The 26,978-nt window shown below is 37.6% G+C and overlaps 1 protein-coding gene across 22 annotated transcripts in view; it reads left to right on the top strand.

Moving 5' to 3' along the window:
• LOC148222140 (uncharacterized) overlaps window positions 1-26,978 on the top strand; it is a 130,101-nt gene that overhangs the window by 69,725 nt on the left and 33,398 nt on the right. For 4 of the 22 annotated variants that reach the window (XR_015806680.1, XR_015806685.1, XR_015806677.1 and 1 more), the window contains one exon: window positions 7,251-7,279. The exons of 7 other annotated variants lie outside the window; for them this stretch is intronic. Coding sequence is in view for 3 of the 15 variants with exons in the window: in XM_088173070.1 (XP_088029196.1) it covers window positions 5,353-5,406; window positions 7,213-7,279; window positions 10,347-10,551 (326 nt within the window). In the remaining 12 variants the exon portion in view is untranslated. Of the gene's footprint in view, window positions 1-345; window positions 567-5,208; window positions 5,407-7,212; window positions 7,280-10,346; window positions 10,552-13,650; window positions 13,763-26,978 lie in introns of those variants that run through there. 11 more of the 22 variants (XR_015806681.1, XR_015806678.1, XR_015806693.1 and 8 more) reach the window with 8 other exon arrangements.

Genomic DNA, 26,978 nt, shown 5'->3' on the forward strand with positions numbered 1-26,978 from the left:
ACCTGATCCTTATAGTAAGGAAATTCAGACACAAAAATGAATCTCATGCTTGGGAGGCTATTGGAAATTTGACCATGAGGAATTACTGCTTATTCAGTTGTGCTAATTCCTTTTAAAATCAATATGAAAAAGAAATGCTTTAATTATTAACATAATTAATGTTTTAGGAAATGAGAAAATGATTAGCTCAGAGTTGCTTTATGTTGCATGTCTGTTGTAGTGAATAAACAAGAATTCTGAGAGCTGAATGTTGAGCAAATGCAGTTGCCCTGAGCTGTGAGCTCCAGAGCCAATGCCCAAAGCTCCACAATTTACCTGCTGGGTGCTACTGAATATTGGCTGCTGATGAAGTGTCTGTCCCTGCCAGCTCCAATGTCAGGACGAGTCATTTCATCTTTGTCCAAATAATGGTGTGTTTTGTTTTAGGTGATATCTGGCTTCTGAGGCCAATAAATGCCTCTCCTGGTGGATGGATGTTTTATGTGAGGCTGTGTATTCCCTTTGAGTTATGTGGTATTATCAAAGAAAACCAGAAAAGTGTATATTTTGCAAAGAGATGTGTAAAGGTTTGTAATTGTTTTCATCTTTTTTTTATATTTCTGCTTCACCTTTTGAGCACTATAAACTGTGATAGTCTTCTTTCACAAAGGTTGAAGGGATCTGTTTCATTTTTAAAGTGTTTTATTTCTTATTTCCTATCGGAGCAGGGAATCAAATGGGGCTGCTATGGAATGTTTTTCCTAGTGGCATTCATTGCTTTTGAGCTCCCTATGAGATGAGTGGGCTTGAGGAGTGAAGAATCCTAAAATGCAGGTCCTGGTCCTGTATGAGTGAAGGCAGAGAGTCCTGATTACCCTGATTATGTGTGGATCCATCAGGGATCTCCTGGACAAGGAACATCAAAGCCATGGAGTGTCTCTGGTTGAAACTCATCGTGTCTTAAAAATACAATTTTGTACAGGTCCTCCCTGACTTGACCAACATCTGTCATCTTTAATATCTGCCTTTCCAAAGACATTTACTCCAAGTTCACTCCTGTGCCTTTGGGAATAGGAAAGAATTTCCTGCAAGTTTCTGGCCATTTTAGGTCCTCACTGAAATTCCAAGCATTTGTGCCGGCTTGGGGAGCAAAGGATCCACGGCCAGTTTGAGAAGGTGACCTTGGTTTTCTTTTTGACATGTTCCTCTTATTTTTTTGTCATATATTTCCCATTTTAGATGGGGAATAAAAAAGCTGTCTACCTGGAGGTGCAGATTCTCTTAAGAGTGTGACAGTGTGGGACAGGCACTAAAATACAGAAGTTCTTTGTGAGACAAATGTTCTGAGCTTTAAAAAAAACCCTGAATACATATCTTCATAACGGGCTGTCCAAGAAAGTATATGAAAGTGGCAGAACTTCACTGCAATTTCTTTAAATTTTCTGTGCTTGCCTTTGTTATTTGAGTCCTTTGAGGTGTTACACACATGAGTAACAACACCAATATCATCCGACCCCCTTGTTCCAATCATCATCGTGTTTGCCAATTTTCCTAGGTCAGATTTGGCTCAGTTTTATATGTACAATGTGTTTTGGTTTAACGTGCAGTAATCTATAACTTGCAGGCGAATATTTTAATTTGTCCTTGGGAAATAAGGGAGGAGAGTGGGTGCTGACAAATAAAACCTGTGGCCATGCAGTACCAGGGTGCTGGCCAGGGACTTGTGCTGGCTTTCAGTGGCAGCTCAGGAGATGTTGGGCAAAACAGAGGGGTCAGTGATTTACAGGAAAATCCCAACAATCTGCATGCCCTGCTTTCAAATCCAGTGTGAGACATCTGGAACTTTGGCTTTTCCCTTTTCACAGCCCCCAGACATAAAGGGAAATAAGATTTCAAGATGTGAGTTTGGTTTAAAATCAATTAGCAGCTGTTTTCTCTGTTGGTTTTTCTACTTCCTCTTTCCCTGTTCTAAATCACAATTTGTGTGCTCTGAGGCCAGCACTGCTCAGAGCACTCTTTTAGACATCTTTATTAGCTGGGAAATGCTATTGATTGTGTTTTTCTCTGAAGCATCCAGCACTCTGCAGTCAGGTTTCTCACTGGCAATGAGATCTCCGTGCTCTGCAGTGTTGCAACACCAGAGCTTGGTCAAGCAGTTGTTTTGTAACGTCACAAGAACAGTGGAAAATTAAATGTTCATTACAGAGTCAGGCAATACTATTATTCATATTGTAGTAGGATGAGGCAATGCCATCTTCTGATTCTGATGAAGACTTATTGAGTCTAAAAATAACTCGTCCCCAGTGCAGAAAAATATGTGAAAATATACAGTCTATCCCTTAAATCCACAGCATTAAGTTAAATTAATAGAAGAACTTGTAGAGTGTGTGATTGAATCCATGAGGGATATAGTGTGATAGTGTATATTTGCCTAAAAGCTCACTCTGACAGCAAAAACAATGTACCACAGTATGTTTCTTTCTTATCTAATGGAAAGAATAACACACAGAGGCTCAGTTCTTGTAATGAAAACCCCCACATTAATTTTATTTTTTGATGTGTCATTGTAATTCAAGAGATGTTTTTAATCTCAGGATTGCTAGGGCACAATAAACCATTTTAAAAGTATTTGGCAAAGATCCCTGTGCTTAGCAACAGCTCCTTTCATTTAAAACTGTTTTTTGAACCAAGCTATTCAAAGCTTTGTTCCACTTATTAAAATAAAGTATCTTACTTCAAACAAGTATTTCAGAGAACATAATCAAGAGGAGAGCATTCAAATACAATGCACAGAAAACATAAAAGGTAGCAGCATGAAAACCTCCAATACTTTGTGTATGTTTCGTTGTTTTTCATTAAGAAAAACTATGTAAAAATATACTCACAACTTTATTTCTTTTTGTGCCATTATGGGATAGTTAATATTACATTCCTTACCACGTTCTGAAATTCATTGCTAGATTTAAATTAAAATGAGCTGTGCAGTATTTTAGTGAATGAAATATTGCATTAGTGGTGTATTTCCCAGTCATCTAGGTGACCTAAGACAGCAAGAGAGAAGCTAAAAATAGAATAATATCTATTTTTTTTTTTGCTGTTGGCTTTGTGCTCCTCTGTGAAATACAATGTCAATTCGTGGCAGTGTGTCACTGTGGAAGCTCTTCCCAGTGAGGTACAGACCTGCTCGGCTTCATTGTGTAACTTCACATTAAGAATTTATTTCAGATTTCCATGTGCTTCATTTTGGTTTAGTTCTGCCTTAATTTTGTTTGCTTTTGATAGCAGAGGCATTGCCAAGGCAATGAGGCTCCAGGAGCAGCACAAATACAGTTTCCCTCCACAAGTGAAGGGATGTTTTTCCTTCCTTAGTGTTTTCTTTTTCACCTGCACACTTTAGAAAATAAGGATGGATGCATCACGCCAGGATCCTCTTCTGTGAAAAGCACAGTTTTGTAGGATGCCAGATGCTTTTTATTGTCCTGAGTGCTCAGTTCTCTCTGAAGTTAAGAGAGTTTCAGGACTATATGTATAAAGAATAAAATTTTTTGCAGATTTTTCTGGTTTTTGTTTTTGGTGGGTTTTTTTTTGGTTTTTTGGGTTTTTTTTTTGGTTTTTTTTTTTTTTTTGTTTTTGTTTTTTTGAGCTGAGGACCCCAGACTTGAAAAACTCCCCACCAACTGAATGCCCTGGACCTGTGGCTCTGGCTCAAGCTCTGACCTCATTCCTCAGGCTGTGGTTGTAGAGTTCCAAACACAGCCAACAAAACTTCTACCCCACCATGGCTTCATAGGAAATCTGTTTTAACCACTGTAGATATAACTGATAAAATTGTCATAATCCACCAGAATTTTGGGGGTAAAAACCTGAAAAGCAACTTTGAATAATGGTAACTCTGCATAGATCATGCTGTATAACTTTTTCAAGATGGCAGTGACTGTAAGATCAATGCAGTTTTTGATCTCACATTGTGTGGGCAGAAAAATGGTTATTTCCAAGATGTTGAAAAGCTAATCTATTCTGTTAAGTTTTTGTATCTTGCATAGATATAGCTGATTTCTTTTTTTTTTTCCTTTGAATTTTACAAACCAAGTTGGGAGCCTTGACATTTATTGGGCCCCCATATTTTTCATTTATATTCTCTCTAGTCTTCACCATCTGTTATGACAGTAAATAAGTTTCAAATAAGCCATATCTTCCTCAGCATGAGTTGCTTTTTCTGCAAAAAAAAAAATTAAAGTTGCAGTTGGATGTGATATTTGAAGTCACAGCTTGTCTTCAAATATTTAGTAGCGTATTCCTGTGCCAAGGGATATCAATCTGCCATTTGCCTTGCTTGGAGTATAATAAAGATTATCCAAGCCCTTCTTTCATAGATATGTCAAGGTTTTTAATTACTATAGCTCAGGAAGTAGCTCTTTCCACCAGCTTTTTCCATTTTGATTTGGATTAATATGGTTCCTTCTTATCTTTTTGCACATTAAATTCCAAAAGGAGGATGTAGTGTCTGATTTTGGTGGATGTGATCTTCTCTTACAAATCAATTCTCTGGCTATACCAACTGCACTTTTGTTGTTGTAAAAGTCAGTGCTTGATGGATATTTCAGATGTTGGTACAAAAAGCTCAGGAAATTCTGCAAAGAAGTTGTTGGTGGTTTTAGTTCTGGTATAGGTGGGCTGAGGGTAAATTTGAGGTAAATTCATTTTGTGTCTTTCCTTTGTGCCATACAAGAACAGTCCAGTGAGAAGGGATGTGACTTGGAGTCACCTTTGTACCAACATGCCACTTTGCTTTCCAAATTTATCTCTCCCCTTGATTATGAATAGTGTGTCACATGGAGGCATTTTCCTCATCCTTTGAGGACAGTGGTGCAAAATCATGGGTTGTTTTCTCTGGTTGTCCACTAAACTGCAACAAATCACCCTCAAACTCTCTCAAAGCAGCTCCTCTAACAAGGGGGAAATTTCAACCCATTCCACTAAAAACTGAAAATATTGCAGGAAGAGCAAACATCAATGTTTCTTGTGGACTGTGATTTTTACAGATTTACCTGTTCCTCAGGTAATCTCCACCCCAGGAGCTTCCCAGATTTGTTTGAGGTTTTCCAGGATAAACCAGGAATAATCAGACATAAATTCTTCTTGTCCCTTCCACCCATCACTTGTAATTCAGTGGCTCCAACTGACCTTTCCCAAATGATCTTTTTGCCCCATCCTTTGATATTTCTGAAGGCTGCACATCTATTCAGTGGCCGGATTTGAAAATCTGCATCTTTCATCAGCATGAATTGGGTACTTCCAGAAAGGCACCACAGAGAATGTTGTGACTGAACATCAGCCCTGCAGAACCAAACGAGGTTGACTGCAGTGTGATTTATGTGCAAAGACTCGGGCAACTTCTGCAACAGCCACAACGTTCATTGTGCAAAGGTACTTTTGAGGAAAAAAAAAAACAGGTTTCACAGCATTAAAATAATGTTCCTTTTGTTTGTAAGAGGATTTTGCTTTCATTTTAATGTTTATAAGCGTCTTACTATAAAAATAAAGCTTTTATGTATCCAATTGTTTTTCCTTTTCACCTGTAAATAGAGTAATTGCACTTTTTTATGATTTTCCAGCATTAGATTAGTTTTATAGCATGTTCTGAAATTTCATTCTCTTTCAGTATCAATCTTTGTTTTGTTTTTATTACAGAATTATACTTACAAATAGCATCATTTCATAACAATAAACATAAAAATATAATGCAATATAGCAGTCACAGCTTTATAGAGCAAACATTTCATTTGGAAGAAAATTCCACTCTCACACTATTATTTCACAGAAGCAGCAAGGTCAGAAACTCTGAGGGTTAATAACAACATTGTTTAAATCCTAAAATAGGGGGACAAATATTCAGGGGTCAATGACTACCCCTGTGAGAAAACATAGAAAGAGGGTTTCTTGTCCACAGCTTAATTTTTTTGAAGAAGGAGTCTTGGATAAAAAACTGATTTTCAATTTGGAGTTAGTGTACAATGTAGGGTAAATTGTATCAAAGCCAAATGATATTCCACAAAATTAAATTTCTTTCACCTTACGTTGCTCAGTGCCAGGTATTTCAAGAGAATTAAAAACTTTCCATGCTACTTTTGCAGACTAAGCACACTCTGGATAGTGCAGAAAGATGGCAAATATGAAGTCAGAATATTAGTGCAAGGCAGGAGTTGCTTTAGCACATTATATTTTTCTTAAACTTATAAGAATTTTCCAAGGTGTTGAATGGAAATTGTGATCAAAGTGTGGAAAGAATATCAGTCAGGAGATTCATAGGAAATTTGGAGTAGGGAAGGGTTTTGTCTTAGATGAGGATATCTCTTGATCTGATCACTTACCAAATTCTCTGTTCTGTAAATTCAGATTTGCTTACCATAAAACACTGTGCTGGACCAGCATCTTTCCCTAGCTTTCTTTTACAGTAGCTGTAGTATTAAATTAGAAATCTTCTGGAATTATATCCATGTCAAATAGAAACTTTACAATTACAAAGATGTTCTGGACTAAGAGTCCAATTTTCTGATGGCTGTATGTCATTTTGATTTTGTCACTTTGCAATGCAAAAAATGTACTTAAATATACACTGAAGAACTTTTAGAATTGCATGAATTTTCAACGAGGAGGTTTTTTTTCATGGTAACATTACAAGATTTTTCCCACATGGAATGGCTCCCTCTGGGGTCCCTGGCACATCCTGTAAATTTTTGTCTCTAGTGCTCAGCTAAAGCATTTCCATTTTCCTAAGGTAACGTTTCATTTTTCAAAGAATCTTCTCTAGAAACCCAAGAACTGTTTGCAAGTCTCTCAAGTCAGAGCCTTTTCCTAGATTTACTTTATTTCTTCATTTCTAAGTCATAGTGAAGAAATGCTGTGCAAAATGAAATAATGTGGATTTTCCTTGCACTGTTTCTTGCAAAGTAGTGTTTGTTGTCTCTTATTTCCTCATTGCCAGTATTTGCAAGTAATGTCTTTAATTATGGACTCCCAGCTCCACTTCCCTTTTCCTGTTCATTTCTAGTCAATATATGTGATTGATATTGTCAATTTTGCAGCACTTTGTCCTTTTTCTGTCCTCTAAGACACCAATACTTGCTCTGGGATCCTGTGAACGTTTAACCAGCTGGCAGATTATCATCTCCTGCTAATTTGAAAGAATTTGTTTTAGTCAGTGCTTTCTGACCTGCTATTTCTCTATTCCAGGCTGAGATTTTATCTCTTTCTTGTTTATATTTTGACAGTCCCATCCCTGCCTGGCCATGGAGTGAAGGTGGGTGCACGTGGCTGAAGCTTTTAGCCCATAATTGTCATTTGCTGGTGATGCCATTGAATATGGAACTACTGAGCCCAGGTTTTCCCACTGCTGACCTGCTCACAACACAGCTTCTTTTTTGCTCTAATAACCTCAATACTTCTTGCTATTTGTCACTGTGTCTTTCTGAGAGTAATCCCATGTTATTGCATGCATCCCCCTCTGACATGTTTTGTTTGTGCTTTTCTCTGTGAAATCAAGTATTTCACATTTGGAGTGCTCATCATTTGATCTACCTGCTTAAAATCGACAGATTTTACTTTGCTGAGTTTCTTTTTTTTTGTTTGTTTTTTTAAGGTTCTGAACTTTCTCATCTCATTCTACCTGCCTCATATCCACCAATTCGCAACAAGCTTCTTCCTACATATATAAAGAGCATTTTTTCTAGTACCTCCTTCAGTTGCAAAAGTTGTCATTGATGCTTTCTAAGAATTTGCAGACCAATTTGTGTTTTATTTCCTTTACAAACGAAAAAAAAAAAACTCCCTATCTTGGCAGACTTTTTTAGTGATTCTACCTGTGTCTCATAAAAAAAAAACCCAAAAGAGCCTCACTCAACCTAATTTTCTTGCTCTGGTATTCTGTAGTAGATAGTTATCATGATAAATGCACGTGTTCTTTATTGTTGTATGTAATCTTGCTCTTTGCATTGCTGATCTTGAAGTAAATATATAAAGTGTTGTCCTGTAACAGAGACAAATGATGGGAGGGAAGAGGCAGAACTCTGGAGTGCCATCCTTCAAAGTCCATCTCTTGGAGACCTAATTCAGCTGTAGGAGCAGAGAGGGCAACCTCGTAATATTTGCCCTTTGAAACGCTGCCTTTCAGAGGTGACCTTTAAGCTAACTTGGGAGTCTGACAACCTGGGGCCTCAGCACCAGATCCTTTATTCTGTCAGCCCCTCACAGCTGCTATCTCCTCTGCCTTTGTTCAAAATAGTTCCTCCTTCTGATTTCATCTGCCTGGCTTCATAACTTCTCCTAAAATACAGTCAGCAGACTGTTCCCTTTCTCTTCCAGGTGCTTCTCTGAGTTTATGGTTCTGTTGTGTTCCTTACAGATCTTGTTCCTCCCAGGTTAAATTTCTCCTCTCCAGTAACAAAACCTTTCAAGGACATTATAGTACTCTGGGGAGAGTCATAGTCCCACAGAACTGCACATTCATTTTGGAACTTAAGCAAATGTAAACCATCAAGTTAATCAGGAAACATCAAACACTCCCTGGCAGAAGTGAAATATCAATGTGGCAGCATACAAAATAAGGGAAAACTATATTAAATTCTGTGGATGCTTTCCAAGAACAGAGGAGTCCCCATAATTACCAAATCAGCCATTGCCATCTCTAGCTGTGACCATTGTCCAGGTGTGCTCATGCTTGTCCAGGCTGTGACAAATGCAGGTGTGTCTAACAGCAGCTTTTAAGAATTCATGTTTCCATTTCCATAGCTTTTGGAGTGCTGAACCAAAGCTATTCATTTAATAGATGAGAGGTAGATACTTACAAATGTAGTTGAAAATTCACTAAAACATTTTGTAAGACATCAGATCCGTATTACAGACTTCAAGATTTATTTTTAGTTTCTTTAAAAACATTGAAAACTTTTTGAGGTCCACCCTTCCCCTAAGGGTTACTTCATCGAAAATTCCTCCTGCTGAGGAATCCTGCTGGAGCTCACACCTTCAGCCCTGGTGACACTTCCCAGGTGCCTCAGGAGCAGAGGCTGTGTGTGGGATGGAGATTTTTGGGACATGCTGCATTTCCCCACAGCTCCTGCAGCTAAGACCCTTGTCCCACCCTGCATCCCTTGGTTCATGTGCACTGTGCAAAAGCCATGCCCTGAGATGTGTCCCGGGTTTGTGGGAGCCTCTCCATCCTTATCAGCAAGACAATCAGGGAAGGGCAGGCTGGAATTCCAGCGTTTTCCCAGTGCTCTTTGTCCCTGATTAGCCAGGCAGCTAATGGAACCCCGCTGCTATCTCTGGATTTTCCACACTTTTCTGCTCTGGGCTGTGCTCTTGCCTTGTCAGTGCTTTGGGGTTTTTATCTGTACAATGTTTCCTTGGTTGACTCCAATGTGTTTGTTTTTCTAAATGATAGCCAACCCCTATTTTGGTGTAGTTCCATATTACTTCATCAATCACTTGAAGGGGACGTTGACACGGTGTTAGGTTCTTTTGAGTAAAACAAGACTGGTTTTATTATTTTGTTGTGTATTATTTTCCACTATTCCCATTGGACTGGGAAAACTGAGTTTTCATAGGCCTAATCTTCTCAGCTAATGTTATGAGCTAAAGCTAAGTAGCATTTGTTGGAAAACAAGAGGTTCATTTTGTGCTCAACTCATTCTTTTGTTTGGCAGAGATGTAACAGATATGTGCAGGAATTCAAAGTGGGTTTTTTTATTCACTGTATGGCTCAAGTTCTATTTAGATGGTTGCTATTTAACTGTATTTCAAATATTATGTTTATTTTTAAATGAGAACATTTTTGACTCAGTATCTATAGTTGAAATAATGTCATGTCAAAGAACAAATTTATAAGAGTTGGATGATCTGAAGGGGTGGGATGATCTGAAGGGAAGAGACAACAGGAAAGAGAAACAAAATTTACAGAAGGTCCAAACAGAAAAAAACCTCTGGTTTGGCCAGAAATAGGCCTGTGGCCATCAGATATGAATTAATTTGTTAAGTGAGTTAAAGGCCATGAGAAGGGTGAGAGGGAAATGGGTAAGATGGAGTCAGAATTCTGTTCTCTGCTGGAGAAGAGCAGCAAGTTTGCAAACTAAAAAAGTACTGGCGGGGTTGTAATTAGTAATATGAGCAGTATTTTGGGGAAAGGAGTAAAATGTATGAGTGGTTTCTGTTCTGGGAAAGGAGGAAAGCTGCCAGAGGAGAGGGTTGCTGGGTGTGTGAGACCAGGGATGGAGGCTGGGGAAAAGTGACACATTCACAGTGACTGCAGATTCCCTGCAGGGGAGCAGAACACATAGAACTGGTGCTGCTCCCCAAAATTGCCTGTTTTGCAGAGAATCTGAAGCTCTGGAGGGTTTGTGCCATGTATTGCTGTGCAGGAGAGAGATGGGACAGGAATTCTGTTCAGGAAATCCAGAACAAGGGACCAGGGATGTCAGGCAAGAGGAACCACCTCGTGTTTGGATGTTCTCCAGACGAGCTCCTGAACATACAGGGAGGAACTTTGGATATTCTACTCATGCCAGTAGTGAGTGTGAGGTTTGTTGTTTTTTTTTTTTGGTATATCTTTGCATTCCTGGCTGTTCGAATTAGACTTTCTAATCTTTTCAAATTCTCATCAGGTAAGAATTTTTAAATGCTTCTAAAAATGTTTGCATCGTTTTTCTCAGACCATTGTTACAGCTAAAAGCAGAATTTTTAAATCAAATAGCATACACTTGTCAGCAGTATAGTTTCACCTTTCTCCCCCATCATTCTATAATAATATTTATTTCTTGATTACACCTGTACAGCTCTGTTGGATCTGCCTCCTGACAAGGTTAATACAGTTGATGGAATTGATTTAGAATTGTGTAAATTCTATGAGTGGAATTCTCTTTTTCTTATGATAATATTAGAATGGCTAGAAAATACGAGTTTTTTATACAAGTTTAGTTACATTACAAATGTAATGTATTTCATATGCCTTGGGACTAAACCTTGAAATGCTCTGTTCATCCTTTGCCATGGTGAACATTGACCACTTTCTTCCACCAGACATTTCCAGCTCCTTAGACATCCTCAACATTTGTAAAGAAACTTTCCCTCTTATTAATTATTACTTTATTTAATTAAAGATATTGGAAAACAAACTAATTTTTAATCCACACAACTGTCATCATAACTATTGGGGAAAAAAAAATCAATAAAATGTGTGGGGTTTACTGCACTGTCCAGTGAAAGGTGTCCAAAATTCTGACTTTATTCTTATACTGATAGGTTTGGTAGTTACAGACCTTTGGTTATGGAAAGCTCAGATGTTTCTGCTCCTTCTCCAGGCCAGGGACTGGAGTGGAAGCCACAAATTTCTGTGGACACTCCCTGAGGAAGGAGTTTTGGGGAGATTTTGTTCCCTGGGATGTGCCTGGTGTTCCACGTGCAGCCTCTCCACTCGGCCATTGCAGAGAACGTGGGGGGACTGCTCTCCCTGAACAAAGATTATTCTTCATGAGTAATTTTCTTGCCTGTCGTTTTTTGGATAAGAAGCAATTTTTAAAATGTGTTGTCAGAAATCCATCCCTTATGCAATAAAAAACTCAAAAGCTGTGCCTGATGACATACAAGATGTCCAGATCTGCATTGGCTCCTTCTCTGCAATCTGTTTACAAAAGTTAAAAAATGCAGCAGAATGAGTTGGTTTGTAAAGGTGCTTTTTTGAATGCTAAATCGTATCTGCAAAACTGAAACACTAAAATTTGTCTTGTTTCACTACATGAGAGTCATCTGAAACGAGTTTTAGTTTAAATTGAAACAGAAGATAGTACAAAAAGAACAGAAGAATAAATTTCACAAAGTCCATTTCTCTCTCTCTCTCTCTCAATGGGAAGAATTGTATGAATTGAATTTATTTGAAGTTTCTGTGGTAGTGTATTTGCAAAAAAAAAAAAAAAACTGAAAATTATATATGTGCAATTACTGTAATATTTTCCAGAAGTATTCATCTTAAACTGTCATGTGGAGTTTTTTATTTCATGAAAATCTCCATCAAAATACTTTTGAATTTACCCATATATTAATTTACTAATACATTTTGAATTCTAAAAACGCGTATTTCAGCTATTTCAAAGTTGTATTTTGATCCTGAATGAGTAATCTGCCTTTTAGAGATGTGATGTACCTCATTTGCCATTGATTTAATGTGAGCTAAAAGGCTTAGCTTATCTAAAACTAATTCAATAATTTTATGCTTCTCTTGAGATTTCTTTAAGCCTGCAAGGAGTTGGAAATTCCCAAGCAGTGGTTAGGAAATATTGCAAAAAGAAATAACTTCTTCTGTCTGAGGTTTCCTATTATTTTATGGAGTCATATTTCTGCTCACTCTAACCACTCTAAATGTTTTAGCCATGCTAACAAAGCTGGGAATTTCTGGAATTACATGGAATTACATGGAATTACATGGAATTACATGGAATTACATGGCAGCTGAGCTCAGTGGGTCACTGTCAGTGGATTTTGGTAGTTCCCTTTGAAGGGCAGTCCTTGTTTCCCTCTAGCATCCCTCCCAGAGAACATCAGGGACCAAAACCCAGGGACCAAAACTGAGAGAACATCCAGGGACCAAAATCCAGGGAACATCCAGGGACTGAAATCTAGAGCATCTAGGGACCAAAATCCAGAAAACAAAGATCCAGGGACCAAAATCCAGAGAACAAACATTCAGAGAACAACCAGTGACCAAAATCCAGAGAGCAAAGATCCAGGGACCAAAACCCAGAGAACATCCAGGGACAGAAATCTAGAGAACAAACATCTAGAGACTGAATTCCAGAGAACATCTAGGGACCAAAATCCAGGAAATATCCAAGGACCAAAACCCAGAGAACAAAGATCCAGGGACCAAAATCCAGAGACCAAACATCCAGGGACTGAAATCCGAGCATCCTCCAGGACATGTGTGCCATGGAAGCTCTCAGGGTTGACTCCTCAGGGCTCCTCAAGGAGCAGCTGCTGTGAGCTGAGCTCCTGTCCTGCCCTGTGGATTATTGGGGCCGTGGTGTTTCCCTAAATGCCCCTGGCTGGCTGTGCTCCCATGAATTCCCAGCTGGAACCAGCCCTCACTCACTGAACGTTTCTGTTTGACAGCACCACTGCAGTGAAATAACAATAATTCAGCTTACCTGGCCAGCTCCAACCGTTGTCACAAATTTTTAAAATACTTCAAGGATGGCCTGAAGCAATTTTAAGAGTCCTTAAAACTTTCTGCTCCACTTCTTGTCCAAAGTGAGTGTTGGCAGAAAAATTTCAGCAGCAGTGTGGCAGGAGGGCTGTGCTCACCCCCATGCCTCTGTCACTTGTCCCAAAGATCCTGCTGGATTTCCTTGCATTTTTTTCATTATTTGTCATGTTTGTGTCCACCCCTGAGCCATAAAGGGAAATTCCCTCTCTTTATTATCCAAGTAACAATGGGATTACAGGTCTGTGAGGGGTTTTTTTGTTTGTTTGGGGTTTTTCTCAGTGTTGCATGACATGGTGCTATTAGTGTTTTTACAGAGTAAAAATGATGAAAGAGAAAACTGCATTCCAGTGGCAGGTCACCTCCAGGTTAAAAGAGGAAAAAAATAAGTATTCTTATACTTATTCTTAAGTATTCTTATACTTCCTACCGTGGAAGGAATAGTGCCTGAACATCAATGTCAAGATTTTGTACTGAGTTGTCATCTGAAATACACCTGGTACAAGGCCAAATGTACACAACAGGGAACAGTGCAAGGTAATAATATCAAATACAGTACAAAGTAATAGTTTGTCTTTAAAAGATAAAAGTATATGTGGAGGTAAAGGAGTTACAGACCATGGGCTATGGACAAATTGAAATTCTTTGTCCTGTTTGAGCCTTGGAGTTTACATGATTCCATCTGCTAAAACTCAGAAGCAACTGTCCTGATTTCATGAGCTTTATGATATCAAGACAATTTTCATAATCACTAATAAACAAGTCATATTTTTGGGTTTTTTTTATTCTATAAGCATTTACCAGATATTTTCACCACAGTTCCACAAGTGTATAAAAATGTGAACACAGGGGTCAACACAAAGTTGACATACAGAGAAACATGATTTGTTTTCTTTAAGACAGACAAACTTTCAGAGAAGCTGCCTGAAGAATTCGATCACCAGAAAATTATCATTTCTACATACCTGGCATTGTATAATTTAATATTGTTGTTCCCTTGACTCATGTAAAATAGAGAGGAATGGCAAAGGTTACCTGTGTGATCCAATCTGTTGAAAAAAAAATATTTTATTTGGCTCTTCTAGCACAGGATGCTCTTGCTAATTTCTGAATGTTCATGTTTTTCCTTGACATTAATGAAAATATTCAAAAAGCTGGGAAAAAAATTCTATCAGTCTCATTCAAGCTCTAGCCATGTGGACTGAATTAGAGAAGAATATTTTTGTAATCCTGGACCACAAAGGAAATGAGTTACTCTCGACTGGCCCTAAAATGATCTTCAGAGAGCAGTATTGGGATGAAAATATAAAGACCATGAATAAAACTTCAGAGGAAAAATGAACCTCAGCCAGTTGGTTTAGATTTGATTTGGTACCAGAGGAAACCCTCACTTTAAACGTGAAATATTGTGAAACATTTCACTCTTTTCTGAGAGGCAAAAGCTTGAATTCTCACAGGTCTAGCTCAGATTCATCACAAGTTCTGCTGGTTGGCTGAATCCAATTCCTCCAGAAATGCAGGTGTGAACTCCAAAAAAGCAGAGTTTCTATGCAAAATCTGTGGTGTTTGGTGCTAGAAATGAGTTCAGGCTCTCAGCCTTCCATGATTTCCAGCTCCATCTGGGCCTGCAGGGGCAATGCCATGGATTTGAGACAACTGTGCCTTTTTGAGAGGTTATTTATTTATTTGATGGAGCATTGGAATGTTCTGACTGAACCCATGTGTATCAGCTAATGCTGCCTGGGGAAGGAGCAGGGAAAAACTTCTGTGAATTTTTAATGTACCTGAAATATCTGGTGCATCTCTATCTCCATGAATTAAAATATTCTAGTTTAGAGGAAGATAACATGTAGCATCTTCATTGCTGTTTTTTACAGTATTATCTTCTCCAGAAGCATTATCACAAAAAAAAAATTAAAAGTAATTTAGCTGCACTAATATTTAGTTGTTTTCAGCTCTAAATGTTTCATTTCTCCAACTGAAATTTCATTTATTATAAGAAGAACTTTAAACAAGCTAAAATTGCTATTTGCCAAAATAACCGCCCTGATTAGATTAAAATCACAATTTCTCAATTTGCCTGTGGAAACATATTAATGTAATGGATTCTGTTCTGCACTGAATGACAGACAGATTGATGTGTCAACAGAGAAAAGAGTTATAACCATCAACGTGTCTCTCATTGTTTGACAGTGATTTACTACTGTCCAAAAGTCTGTTAGCTCAACTTTCAGATTGAGTTATTCAGACTTATTGTGAGGTGTCACCCCCTCGGTGACATTGTCTGTCAGCCCCTGCTGCTGCAGGGGACCCCAAGGTCCTCTTGGAACTTCTCCTCTTGTAGGGACAGGCTCCAACTCTGGGTGAAAATCTGGGGTTTAGAATATCGCTGTTGGAAACTCAAAGCTGCATTTTATTTTTATGATTTTTATTTTCTTTTTATGATTTTATGATTTTTATTTTCTTTTTTATGATTTCATTTTCAGGTCTGAAAGGCGCTTTTTCTTTCATATTAAATGGGAAATCCTGGTGGATGCCCAAATTCTGTAAAACCAGAAAATTTCGAATACATGTGTGATCAAGGCAACAGAGATCTTGGAGATGCAACATCTGCACACTATTTAATGAATGAGTAGCCCAGGATTTGATACAGAATTACAATTTTCACACCTAAATTTTAATTCCTGTGCTCTTACATTTAAAAGTTTAGCTCAGACAATGGGGAAAGCCTTGAGATCCTAAATCCCTGCTGAATCATCTGGGAGAATTCCTTTTCCTTTCAGCTGTTTCAGAGTTAGAGCATTCATTTTTCTCTGTGTTATCACCGGATTTTCAGATTTTATTGCATTAGAATATTTTCATTTACCATTGATAATCTTGTCTTTCCAATTTTCATTGTGTCTACCTGTATTTATGATCTGATAAAATAACTTGCTGTTGATTTTAGTACAAAGAAAAGCTGGTCTTTCATAGTTGCTTAGCTTAATAATCTATTTGATCACCTTTGTCACTCTTACTAAAATAGCTTGCAAGAAGTGTAGACTGCACAAAAAAGTAAATTTTGCAATATAGCACTCATCAGAGCAGGAAGCTGCTTGCCTTTATTCCTAGTGTCATAAAGAAAATAGTGCAAGTACTGGTTTCAAACTTCAAAAATTAAGAACTTTAAAGCAATTTAAACACCTTCAAAAGAAAAGAGTAATTTTGATTAGAATGGACAAGGCTGCAATTCTGTCTTTGGATTTTTTCTTTTTTCTATTATTTTGGTAAAACTAATATATCCAGATTAATGGAACATTTTCCAGCCTGGTTTTCCTAGTTCTGTGTGTCTGTGCTTTGCTTTTTCTGAGCTAGGTCTGACCAGCCACCAGATTTTTCACATCTCTTGGAAAACCATTGTGTCCTTGGGCCCTTTTTCAGCCCTGTGACTGAATTTTCACAGCAGTTTTCTGTAATCTGTGTTGGCATTAGCAAAGGACATCCTCATGTCCCTGACTCTCTTGGCTTGAATACGTGCTGGTAATTATATTTGAATTGAGAAGTAAATTTAAGGGTTCAATACATACAGAGTTAACAGTGACTTAATTCTTGTTTGCTCCATCACCCTCTGATGCCTGTTCTTTAAAACTTGCTGGTTTTTAATGAAACAATTTGGTATTGGAATGAAGCACATCAGGCCATCATCTAAGAGTCAATGTTCTGCACTCAGAGCTTTCAGAGGTGCTGAATTGGGTGTTTCCCTCCTAGAGCACGTTGGTTTATGTGATCAGCAGCAGTTTATAAATCTGAGTTTAGAGGAAAGTTGGAATATCCACTGAGCTCTCAGAGAGGGTGGGGCTGTTGAATGCTTGCCATTAAAAGAACTTTTTAAATAGCACAATAGTGTATGAAGGTTAGGTACATTTGAAATGAATAGTTTCTATTTGGAGGAGGAATTCAGAGCTGAGTGAAATGTTCCTGTGATCACAGTCTGACATTGCACAGCACCGTGTCCAGCACAGCCCAAAAAAATTCTCCAGGCTAAGGGATTGTTTGTTGTCCAAAGTCCCAGCATCAATTACTGTGACAAACAAAACACAGTCTGAAGAAGGAATTGCAGTTTCCCTCCCACGGAACTGATTCTATTGTAATTCAGCCACCCCATCTGCCAGAGCAAAATCCAAAGTTTCCAATAGCACATATGTGACCTGAGCATTGTGTTTCTCCTTTAATGGGCCTCAGTGTTAGAAAAACAATTGTATTGTGCTGCAGTTGTCCTAGTAACTCTCAGGGCTTTTTATTAAATAATATGCACCCTATTAAAGCTATTAGGTAATAGCATCACGTTTCAAATTAATGAAATTTTGGGGGAAAATGTGTGTAATGAAGATTCTCAGGCAGCTTTGATTGTCCATTGAGTCACATTTTCCTCTAAACCTCAGGGATTCCCTTCAGCAGCAGCTCAGCTGAGAGACAGGCCCAGGATCACACTGGAGGTTACATCAAACCTTAATTTCAATTACCATCTTCAGAACACACTTTATCCAGTTCTAGGGAATAAAAATTATCTATTCCAGTCTAAAATCTGATGGAATCCGAGTTTTGTTTTCTCTTTGTTTCATGGCTGTTGGATTCCTCAAAAATATAATATAATAAATATTAAATATAATAATATTAATAATGTAAATAATATAAATAATATAAAAATAATATTCCTGGAATACCGGGCTAGGAGGAAGTAAAAAGAGTTTTAAACTCTTATATACCAAATTACATTTTGCTTTGTTAATTTTTGTTCTGTGTTACTTATTCACTAATTCTCGAGTGAGTATAACATTACAGAGGAATTCAGTTATTCTGCATCCTTGACACAAACTGACAAATTTCCAACTCATTCCTCATTTCTCAAGTTCCTCATATTTTTTACCTACGTACCAGAAATCTTCAGGAATAATACCCAGAGTGTTTCAGAGGTGATATAGAAACAAATATTCCAAAGTTGGTGGTAGAGTTGTAGCAGCTGTGGAGTCAGGCAACACCCTCAGTTTTCCCACAGTGCAATTTGAAAATTAATAAGGATTTGATAGATATTTATTGTCAGGTTCTTTTGGCTTAAACATCTTAATTTTTTTAAAAAATATATATTAGTGTCCTGCCAAATTTTTTCCTTTGACTCTCTCTGCTTTCTTTAGACTTTAAAACTATTGCCTAGGGACTTTTCAAGGAAAGCAGACTTTTTTATAAATTACCAGCAAAAAGGGTAAAATTTGGCATTAAATTAAAAGACAATAAATCACTTTTTTTGCTGTTACATTAATTATCATCAAAGGTTTCATTAATTGATTTCTTATCAGCAAAGTCAACAACAAAATTGGAATCTGGACAATTTTCTCCCATTATCAAAAAAGAAAACATTTTACAGCCCCTTTTTTTCTCACTTTGTATTTTCTAGAAGAATGACTCTAGCATGCAGATTGGACTCAAAAGTCCTCAAATCTCTTCCTACCTTCTTTGTTTTCACTGCAGTTGAAAACTCTGATATCAAAAAAATTCTGTATCTTAGTCTGAGACCGTCTGAAAATAAGTTTCTGTAGATCATTAATACAGAAATATTGAGTTTAGGATGCTGTGACCATTTTAAATAAGCTTGCATTTTTCAATAATTATCCAATAATTATTCAATAATTCAGTCATTATCTAATCATCCATAATTACTCTTCTATCTGCTAAACTTTCCTTGAAGTTTAGGTGAAATAACTTTAAATAACCTTGTTTGTGTTCAAAATATTTGCCAGCTGAAATTTCAGCTCAGCTTTAGTGAAGCATTTGGGCTGCTCAGTAGCCATTTAACGGGGAGAGAAAAAAAAATTTAAAAAAAAATCACAACAAGAACAAAAAAAACCCCCAAAACTACAAACTATTTTGTTCTTCAGTTACGAATTTTTCTGGTTTCCTTTTCCAGGAGGGTCAGGGCTGATTTTAACAGGGATTGTCTCTGCACAGAGGCTCTTGCTGAGTTCCTGCTGGTGCCTCTGGGAGGAGGGAAATTTTGGGATGATGATTGCCTGGATTTAATTCCCCAGAATTAAAAGTGGCAGCATTCCCTACCCAGCTCAGGAGCTGCCACCCCACTCATTGCACAGGAACTGATGCAAGAGGTCTGCAAGGTTTGTGGGCTGTAATTATCCCGTGTAATTTAGGAATCCATTTACCTTCTGCAGATGGAGATACAGTTTAATCAAATACTGTGTAAATCAGCCTTTATTAGGCACATTCTGTTGGCTATTATGGAGGTGTTAACATTTAAAATGCTCCTGTATTAAAATGCTTCCCAGGTGAACAGGCACAGGTTTAACTGTAAAACTGAATTTTGCAGTAATGGCCAACAAAGCTCTTTTTCTTCAGAATTTGTGCTACTTTGAACAAAGACTCTTAATATTTACAATCCACATACTGTGGTCACTCTGTAAACCAAATTACTTCTTTGGAAAATAGTTACTGAAGTACTGATTTGGTCAATAATTTACCAAAAAAAGATTTTGAAGCTGAAAATTGCAGCAATGCATTTTTATATTAAGATAACATTTTCCAGATTTGCTTGTAATTACTTCAAGTGAAGGAATGCAAATCCAAATTCCTCCTGTAAATCTTTGGTTGGGTGTGAGTTGAGATCTATTTCAATTTTTACATACAGAGCTCTAGTTTTGGGAAATTCTGTATTAATATTATTCTTCTTTTTGAGGGGTTTAATTTGTAAATGGTTGGTGGATTTCTCTCATAGCAAAATGAATTATCCACGCTGCACTCCAGGGCAGCTGCAGTGATTCTACAGACCTTCAACAAAGCTGGCTTGGTGTTTGTGGAGTCCTGTGGTATCAGGATGAACTTTTGGTCTGCACTTGTGACTAAAAGCATAATTTCCTAACCCTTTTCTAGTCCAAATACAAGAATATCTTCCTCGAAGTCTGCAGAGGCCTGTGGTGATCTCAGCTGCAGATCTTTCATGGATGTTCCCATCATAAATTCCAAAACTTCCACATTTTGGTGGGAATGAAAAGTGCTGGGATTTGACACCTCTGTGACTCAGAATAACTTTAATACCAACTCTTTCAGGGGAGGGAATAGAAAATTCCTTCAGTCCTTGGAGGATCCAGTCTTTGAAGAAGGATTTTACCTATTTTTATGAGGAATAAATCTGGCCTGGAGTGTCTCAGCTTGAAATTGCTGCAGAGTTCTGTGTTTAGTGACTCAAACCAGTATTTAAAAAGCTCAGTCAGCCCCTGGTTACAGCACAGGCATCTGTTCAGTGGGTCAGGTGAGTTGGTTGAGCTCCTCCGGGTTCGCTGGACACAAAAGTTGTAAATGGGAGCCCACAGTGATGATAAAGAGGGTGATCAGACCCAGAGAGAGCAGGTGGAATGAAGAATAACAGCAGGGCTGAGAGGAGCTTTCCATTTTCATGTGATGCATTTAGAATTGAACAGTGGGTGCAATGTGAGCAGGGTTTCTTCTCAAAAGCTAAATGCTGATCATCAGCTCTGGGAGATTTATCTGTTGGACACTGCCCTCCAGATTTATGGACATTGTGAGTTTGGCTCACTCTGAATCTTGAGAAAATAATAGAAATGGAAGGAATGCCAGCTGGCCTTTTTTGTTCCAAGGAATTAAAAAGAAAAGGAAAAGCAAACATTTGATGGGGCTGATAGTTGTTTGCTTTCTGGGCAAAAAAAAAAGCAGCATCTAATTTCCATTTATACATCCCTCACTGGGCTGCTGCTTTCAAGCTTCCCCATGTAAAAAAAAAAAAGTGGAAATAGTTGCTCAGTTAATAAGTGCCACTACTGGGTTTCCTGGGTAAAAATGAGAGTTTTTGGCATCAGCCACGTGGTGTCCCCAGTTGGGGATTTGATGCTGCAATGTGAAATGCAGACCCTGTGTGGCTCTGAGTTTGTTATAGAGGCAATAAGGTAAAAACTGGGCACCCTTGGCTAATAAAGACTTCACTCCTGCCATCCCAAAAATAAAGGGGACCAAAAAAAAGTAAAATCAAAGTCAAAATTCTCCCTTTTTAATGTTGATACTGCCAGTGATAATTCAAATAGAAATGGCAAATATTTTCTAGATTGAAGGTCGGCTTTTATGTTTTATTGTTATCTGTGTATGAATCAATGATTTTGTGTAATAGTTTATTGAGAAATTAAATATTATATTTAACATATTTGTATATGGTTGTTTAAATTAACAACTTTGGAGTAGTTCAAACACTTTTGTGTTTTATAGGTAAATATAGGCCAGTGTGAATATCCTCAGTGGTCCTGAATTAATGAAAGATTTACAGCTCTTCATTTTTTGCAAATGACACTGAAAACAAATTAAAGAGTGTCAGACAGGGGAGCTATGGATGTTGGAAAATAAGGACAGGGAAATAAAATTCAGTTCTTTCTGAAAAGCTAAGAAAGAACTTAAACTATGAATCTTAAGGTCCTAAAAGAAGAAGAAGATGATGGTAATAAATAAAATATAATAATAATAATAATAATAATAATAATAATAAATTTCCTCTCACATAGCAATGGATTAGATTCAGCTGCTCCCAGGCATAACTGTGTGATGTATGTAAGAAGAGGGAATAAAACCCCACCATTTCTTCCAGAGCACCTGAAAAGCCGTTTCTGGCAGTACAAGTAAAATCTTGTATTTTTAGTGGAATTCACCCTGCTTTTTTGTATCCCATCCTGTTCGAAATTAAAGAGATCCTGAGCTGCTTTGTTTTCAATAATGCACTGGATTCTGGGTATTTTTCATGCTTTCATTCATATTTATTGCAATTTATTAACCTACATTGCCCATAAGGACTCGAATTGAAAGTCCAAAGACTTTCCATGCTGTGAAATTGCCTCCCACTCCCACCCTGCTGCTTTAGGATCTTCTCCTGTGTCCTGGAAAACATCTTTTTCAGGAGTTTCCATTTCATGGCTCTGTGAGATCTGTGGGTTTTACAGCTTTCAACTGGCCTGGCATGCTTGCAGGGTTTAGCACAACACAAATTCAGTAACTTTTTTTGTCAATTATTTCTCCCTTCAGGTGAAATACAAACAGAGCTGAGCAGCAGATTAAAGTGTTGCTGAGGGCTCTGTTCCTCTGCCATCATCCTCAGGAATGTTCTACACGTGTTTTTTTCATAACAAAACAAACAAAACATCCTGAATGTGTCGTTTTTTCTTTAAGTACTTTCTGAAAAATGCTTTTTCTATGGTATAGTCCCAAAGAAAGCCTCTGAAACGATTCCATTAGCAGCCTTTGCTCTGTGACATAATGTTTGTTGAAGGATAGATAAGAAAGAGAAGGGGCTTTTTGTAAAGATTGTTTATTGGGAAGGAAAAACAAAGCTGTAAAACAGAACACATAAAAAATGAAAATTGCCATATAGTTTAATGAATATTTTGTAAAAATCATTTTCTATTCTCCTACAAATTCATGATAGCAGCACTGCTGGCTGCCTGTACATGATTTATCATGTCAGGTTATATTGCAGCAAGCAGACTATCTACCCTTTGACCTTGAAGACTCCTACTAGGCTGCAATAAATTTTGGGTTCTTAAAAGCAGGGAGGGGAAAATGCTCTTTTAAACAGTTACTGAGCTTAAATACCTTCAAAAAGAGAGTCTTTTTTATTCTTTTTTATTATTATTATTTTATTTTTATTCTGCTTTGTGCTAACAGATAATATTTTGTCGTTCTGGATTTTTGTGGAAAAATATTTGGAATTTTTTGCATCTCTGACTTGGTGTGTGAGTGTCTGCAGTTAAATGTCATTTTCAGCACAAGTATGTGACCCACGTTAACAGAGCTTTTCCATGACAGTGTTTGCTGAGCTGTGAAAAATGTGAAGTTCTCAGTGCAGCCTCTTTCAGAACCTGATTTTTAAGTATTTCAGCTTTGTGACAAACAATTGCTGTGGGGTGAAAACCTGGAAAGACACCTTGTGGAACAAGGGAGCCTCATTTATTGCAATGTGTTCCTACATTCAGGAGACCTGGAACCAGAGTTTCCCCCAAGCCCAGCACTTCTCCTTTACCCACCAACCCACAAAATGGTGAATCTGTCTCCAAAAATGCCTAAGAACTGCTAAAATATACAGTTTATTGAAAGAGAAAATGTCAAACTTTCAATCTTTCCTTCTGTGAGGTCAGTGATTTCCTCTCAGGCTGATTTTCACAGAATCCCAGCATGGTTTGGGTTGGAAGGGACCTCAAAGTCATCCCATCCTTCCCAGTATCCCATTTAACCCTGTCCTCATCAGATTGAAGCCATTCATGCCCACTACGTGGCTATTTTCATATTTTCTGAATTGTCTATCTTTGAGATCTCTATTATTAGTCAAACTGAAGCTCATGAGTGCATCCAAAAGTCTTGATATTGGGGGAAAGGCTGGGCTGTTTCCAAAGGGGTAAAAAACCCCAACTAGCCAACCAAAAAACCACAAAAAATAAAACAAAACAAAAGAGAAACCAAACCAAAACAAACAAACCAAAACACAAACCAACCAAAAAACACAGAAACAACAGCAACAAAACCTAAACCCTAACAAAGACCCAAAACTATCCATAAAGTGTATTTTATTTGGGGAAACAGTAAATTTGTGGTGTAGTTTAAAGGACCCAAGTAGGCAGTTCCTGCCTTTGTTTTTCCCATAGAAATCTGTATTTTGGTCTCTAAAACCTGCAAAACCATACTTTGCAGAGCCTGCAGAAAATATATCTGCTAAATACATATTTTATAAACATTCTGTTACATAAAGAGTTGAACATTGTGGGGTTTCCCTCTTCTGTTTTCTAATGTGATCCTTAAACTCCTCCACCAGTGTAATTAAGCTTGCTCTTGTCTCAGCCTGTTTAATCACAGGAATTTTAGGCTAATGACACCTCATCCACTGATGAGCCCAAATTTCATGGCCACTTTATTCTGCTTTGTGGTAAAGGCACTGCAGAGCCTCTCAATGCAGGAATGAAAATAAAGAAATGCTCCATGTCTCTATTGAGAGAGGTAAATTGTGCCCTGGAGCACCCAGAGAAGCTCCAGGAATGTTGGCTTTGATCCTTGGGAATGGATCTGTGCAGAGCAGGGAGAGCTGTGTAAGAATGGAGTGGTTCCATCATTAGTGTAAATTAATTAATTAATCATTTTGCAAAGGTGTGTTGGCCCAGCAGAAGCCCACGTGGAAAAGGCAGTGACAGTTTTGGTTTTCAACTCGTTTTTTTCAATATGGAATTGGAGGAACCTTCTGTGAAGGGAAAAGAAATTTCAATTTCCGTGTCACTTCTGTCATTCAGATAATGACAACTGAATGAAACTTATTGTAACTCAACCACAAAAACCACGATTGCTCTGAAAATGCCTTTACATGAAAATCGGCCAGGACATTGAAAGCTGTAACTTTCCATTCCTTAGCATGTGAAGATGAAGAAACACAGGCTTTTTCTTTTCTTTCTTCTCTGATTTTACTGAGGATTTACATTTATTAATAACATCTTAAACCATGCAGACTTCTTTATTCAGTACTAAGAGAATTATCAAAATCAAAACTAAGAATCAAATTTTAAATTATTATTTTGAATTATAATTTCAATAAAGAAATTTCATTACTGGAAAGATTACTTTAAAGTGAAAAGCAGAAAAAAAATCCACACCAGTCAAAAAATTTCATTGAAATTATTATAAAAACACAAATATTAAGATGTATAAGCTAGGTTTTAGGTGTAAAACTCTCATATGATAAATAGTAAAAAAAACCAATGAAGCATGAAATATTAAGAGAAAAATGATGAATTTATAGCCCAGTGACATCACCTGTGGAGGAGCCCATGGTGTTAATGCAGGCTCAGATGCTGATTTTTATTTACTTTAAGTGTTCATTTAATGCAGTGTAAAACCATGGAGCAGCTCCAATTTCAGAACTAGCAATGGCAATCCAATGAAATACCTCATTGATTGGGATTCTGCCTCTCATTATTCCTTCTATTCATGGAGTTTTAATTTATTTCCTCTGTGCTGTCACACCTTGAGAGAAGGAGAGGATTTCTTTTCTTCAACTGGAAGGAACATTTTCCTGCAGCTCTGCCCAGGAGCCACAGGCAGCAGCTTCAACACTGACCTGACAGAAGGAGCTCAAACTTTTTGCTCCACTTGAGGAATTCTCTGTTGATTGAAAAGATCCACACATGAGCTGAGTTTCTATTTTTGCCTGGTAAATATTAGGACAAAATATGTGAAGCACTTTAATCCTGACCAAGTATTACAGAGAATTTTACATATGTTAGATTGCAGAAATGTAAAAAGTAAGAATTATTTGTCATGACTGTAAGCAGTAACTGAAAATACCTTTACAAATGGTAGTGGATTTAGGAAACTCTGCTGGTTTTTAATTTACTTTCAATAATTCATTAACATGCACTTTAACCTTAATCTCCAGTCCCTACAGGATTCATGTGCTGTGCCAAACAAGGTTTCTCATAGGCAAAATTAATTTTCTACAAATAACTTCCCTATTTTTCCTGATTCAGGAGCAGCAGAAGGTAGCACAGCTTTGGTGATTTGATCTCGATATATGAGATTTCAGCACTTGTTTTAGCCTGTATTCTTGTGTATTGAATTTTCATTTTTAGACTGCTTAAATATTGGGTGTGACTTCAAGAAGGATATGATTCATTTTGATGGAACAGCTTCTAGGTATCTGTATTGGTGCTTATTAATTACTTTAGCAGAAGTGTTTTGTTCCTTCAGTTCCTCTGGAGGATTAAATACCACATAACATATGTTAGATTTTGGCAATCTTATGTTTACAGAAGTTTAAAAAATATTTTGAGCAGTTGTGCATGAAATTATTTAATATCTCTCATGAGAGGAAACGCTAACAATGTTAAAACCAAATACAACTGCTTTCTATGAATACTTTTCTGATATCTCATGAGAAGGTGCTGAATGGAATATGAAATGTCCACATTTTGAGCTGTGGAAAATCAAACCAACAATGATACCTGAATACAAATATTAAGAGAGGAAAAAGTAGCACTGAAAACAGTTGAAAATAACATATTGGCCCCAGTTACAGTCCCCAAGTAGGAAAAAAGCTGAGTTTGTGTCAGAAGTAGATCTAAGTTAAATATTTGAGAGTCAGATTATTGTACAGAAACACAAACACAATGAGGATGTAGAGTCCTTAAATTTTCTTTATTTTCTTTAGTTTTGTGTCATTATAGAGATGATGACACATCAGAAGCTAATTCCTAAATTGAATAGAAATGGCCTCTGCAGGAGAAGTGGGAGCTGCCCTTCCTTTGCCTTCCCCAGCTGGCACAGCACTGCCTTCCTCTGCAGTGACGTTTTAGGAGCTGCAGAAAAGAGAATTTTCTCCTTCTGTATCAAATTTGGAATCACACCTGGCTGCTCAGGTTCTTCCTTTCACCCTCTGCTACACCCACTGCTGGCTGTAGAGGGACAAATCTCTCTAGAAGCAGAAACATTTCCTCTCTCCCCCCTACTCCCCCCATGGAGAGCTGATCCCATCACCACCAAGACTGGTGATTCCCCTTCCCAGCACTCCTTATTAATTTGGGGAGTCAGATCTACAGATAAGTAATTCTCATCCTCTTGCTAGCAGCAGTTCACACATGCTTAATTATCTGATTTAATTTCATGCTTTCTGCTGCTGCTGCACTTCAGGAGAGTTTCCACTGCTTCACTGCTGCCCTATTTCCTCCACCCAAAAAACCCC

The sequence above is a fragment of the Sturnus vulgaris genome, chromosome 14 (genome assembly GCF_052056855.1).
Source record: "Sturnus vulgaris isolate bStuVul1 chromosome 14, bStuVul1.hap1, whole genome shotgun sequence".
NCBI lineage: Eukaryota > Metazoa > Chordata > Aves > Passeriformes > Sturnidae > Sturnus > Sturnus vulgaris.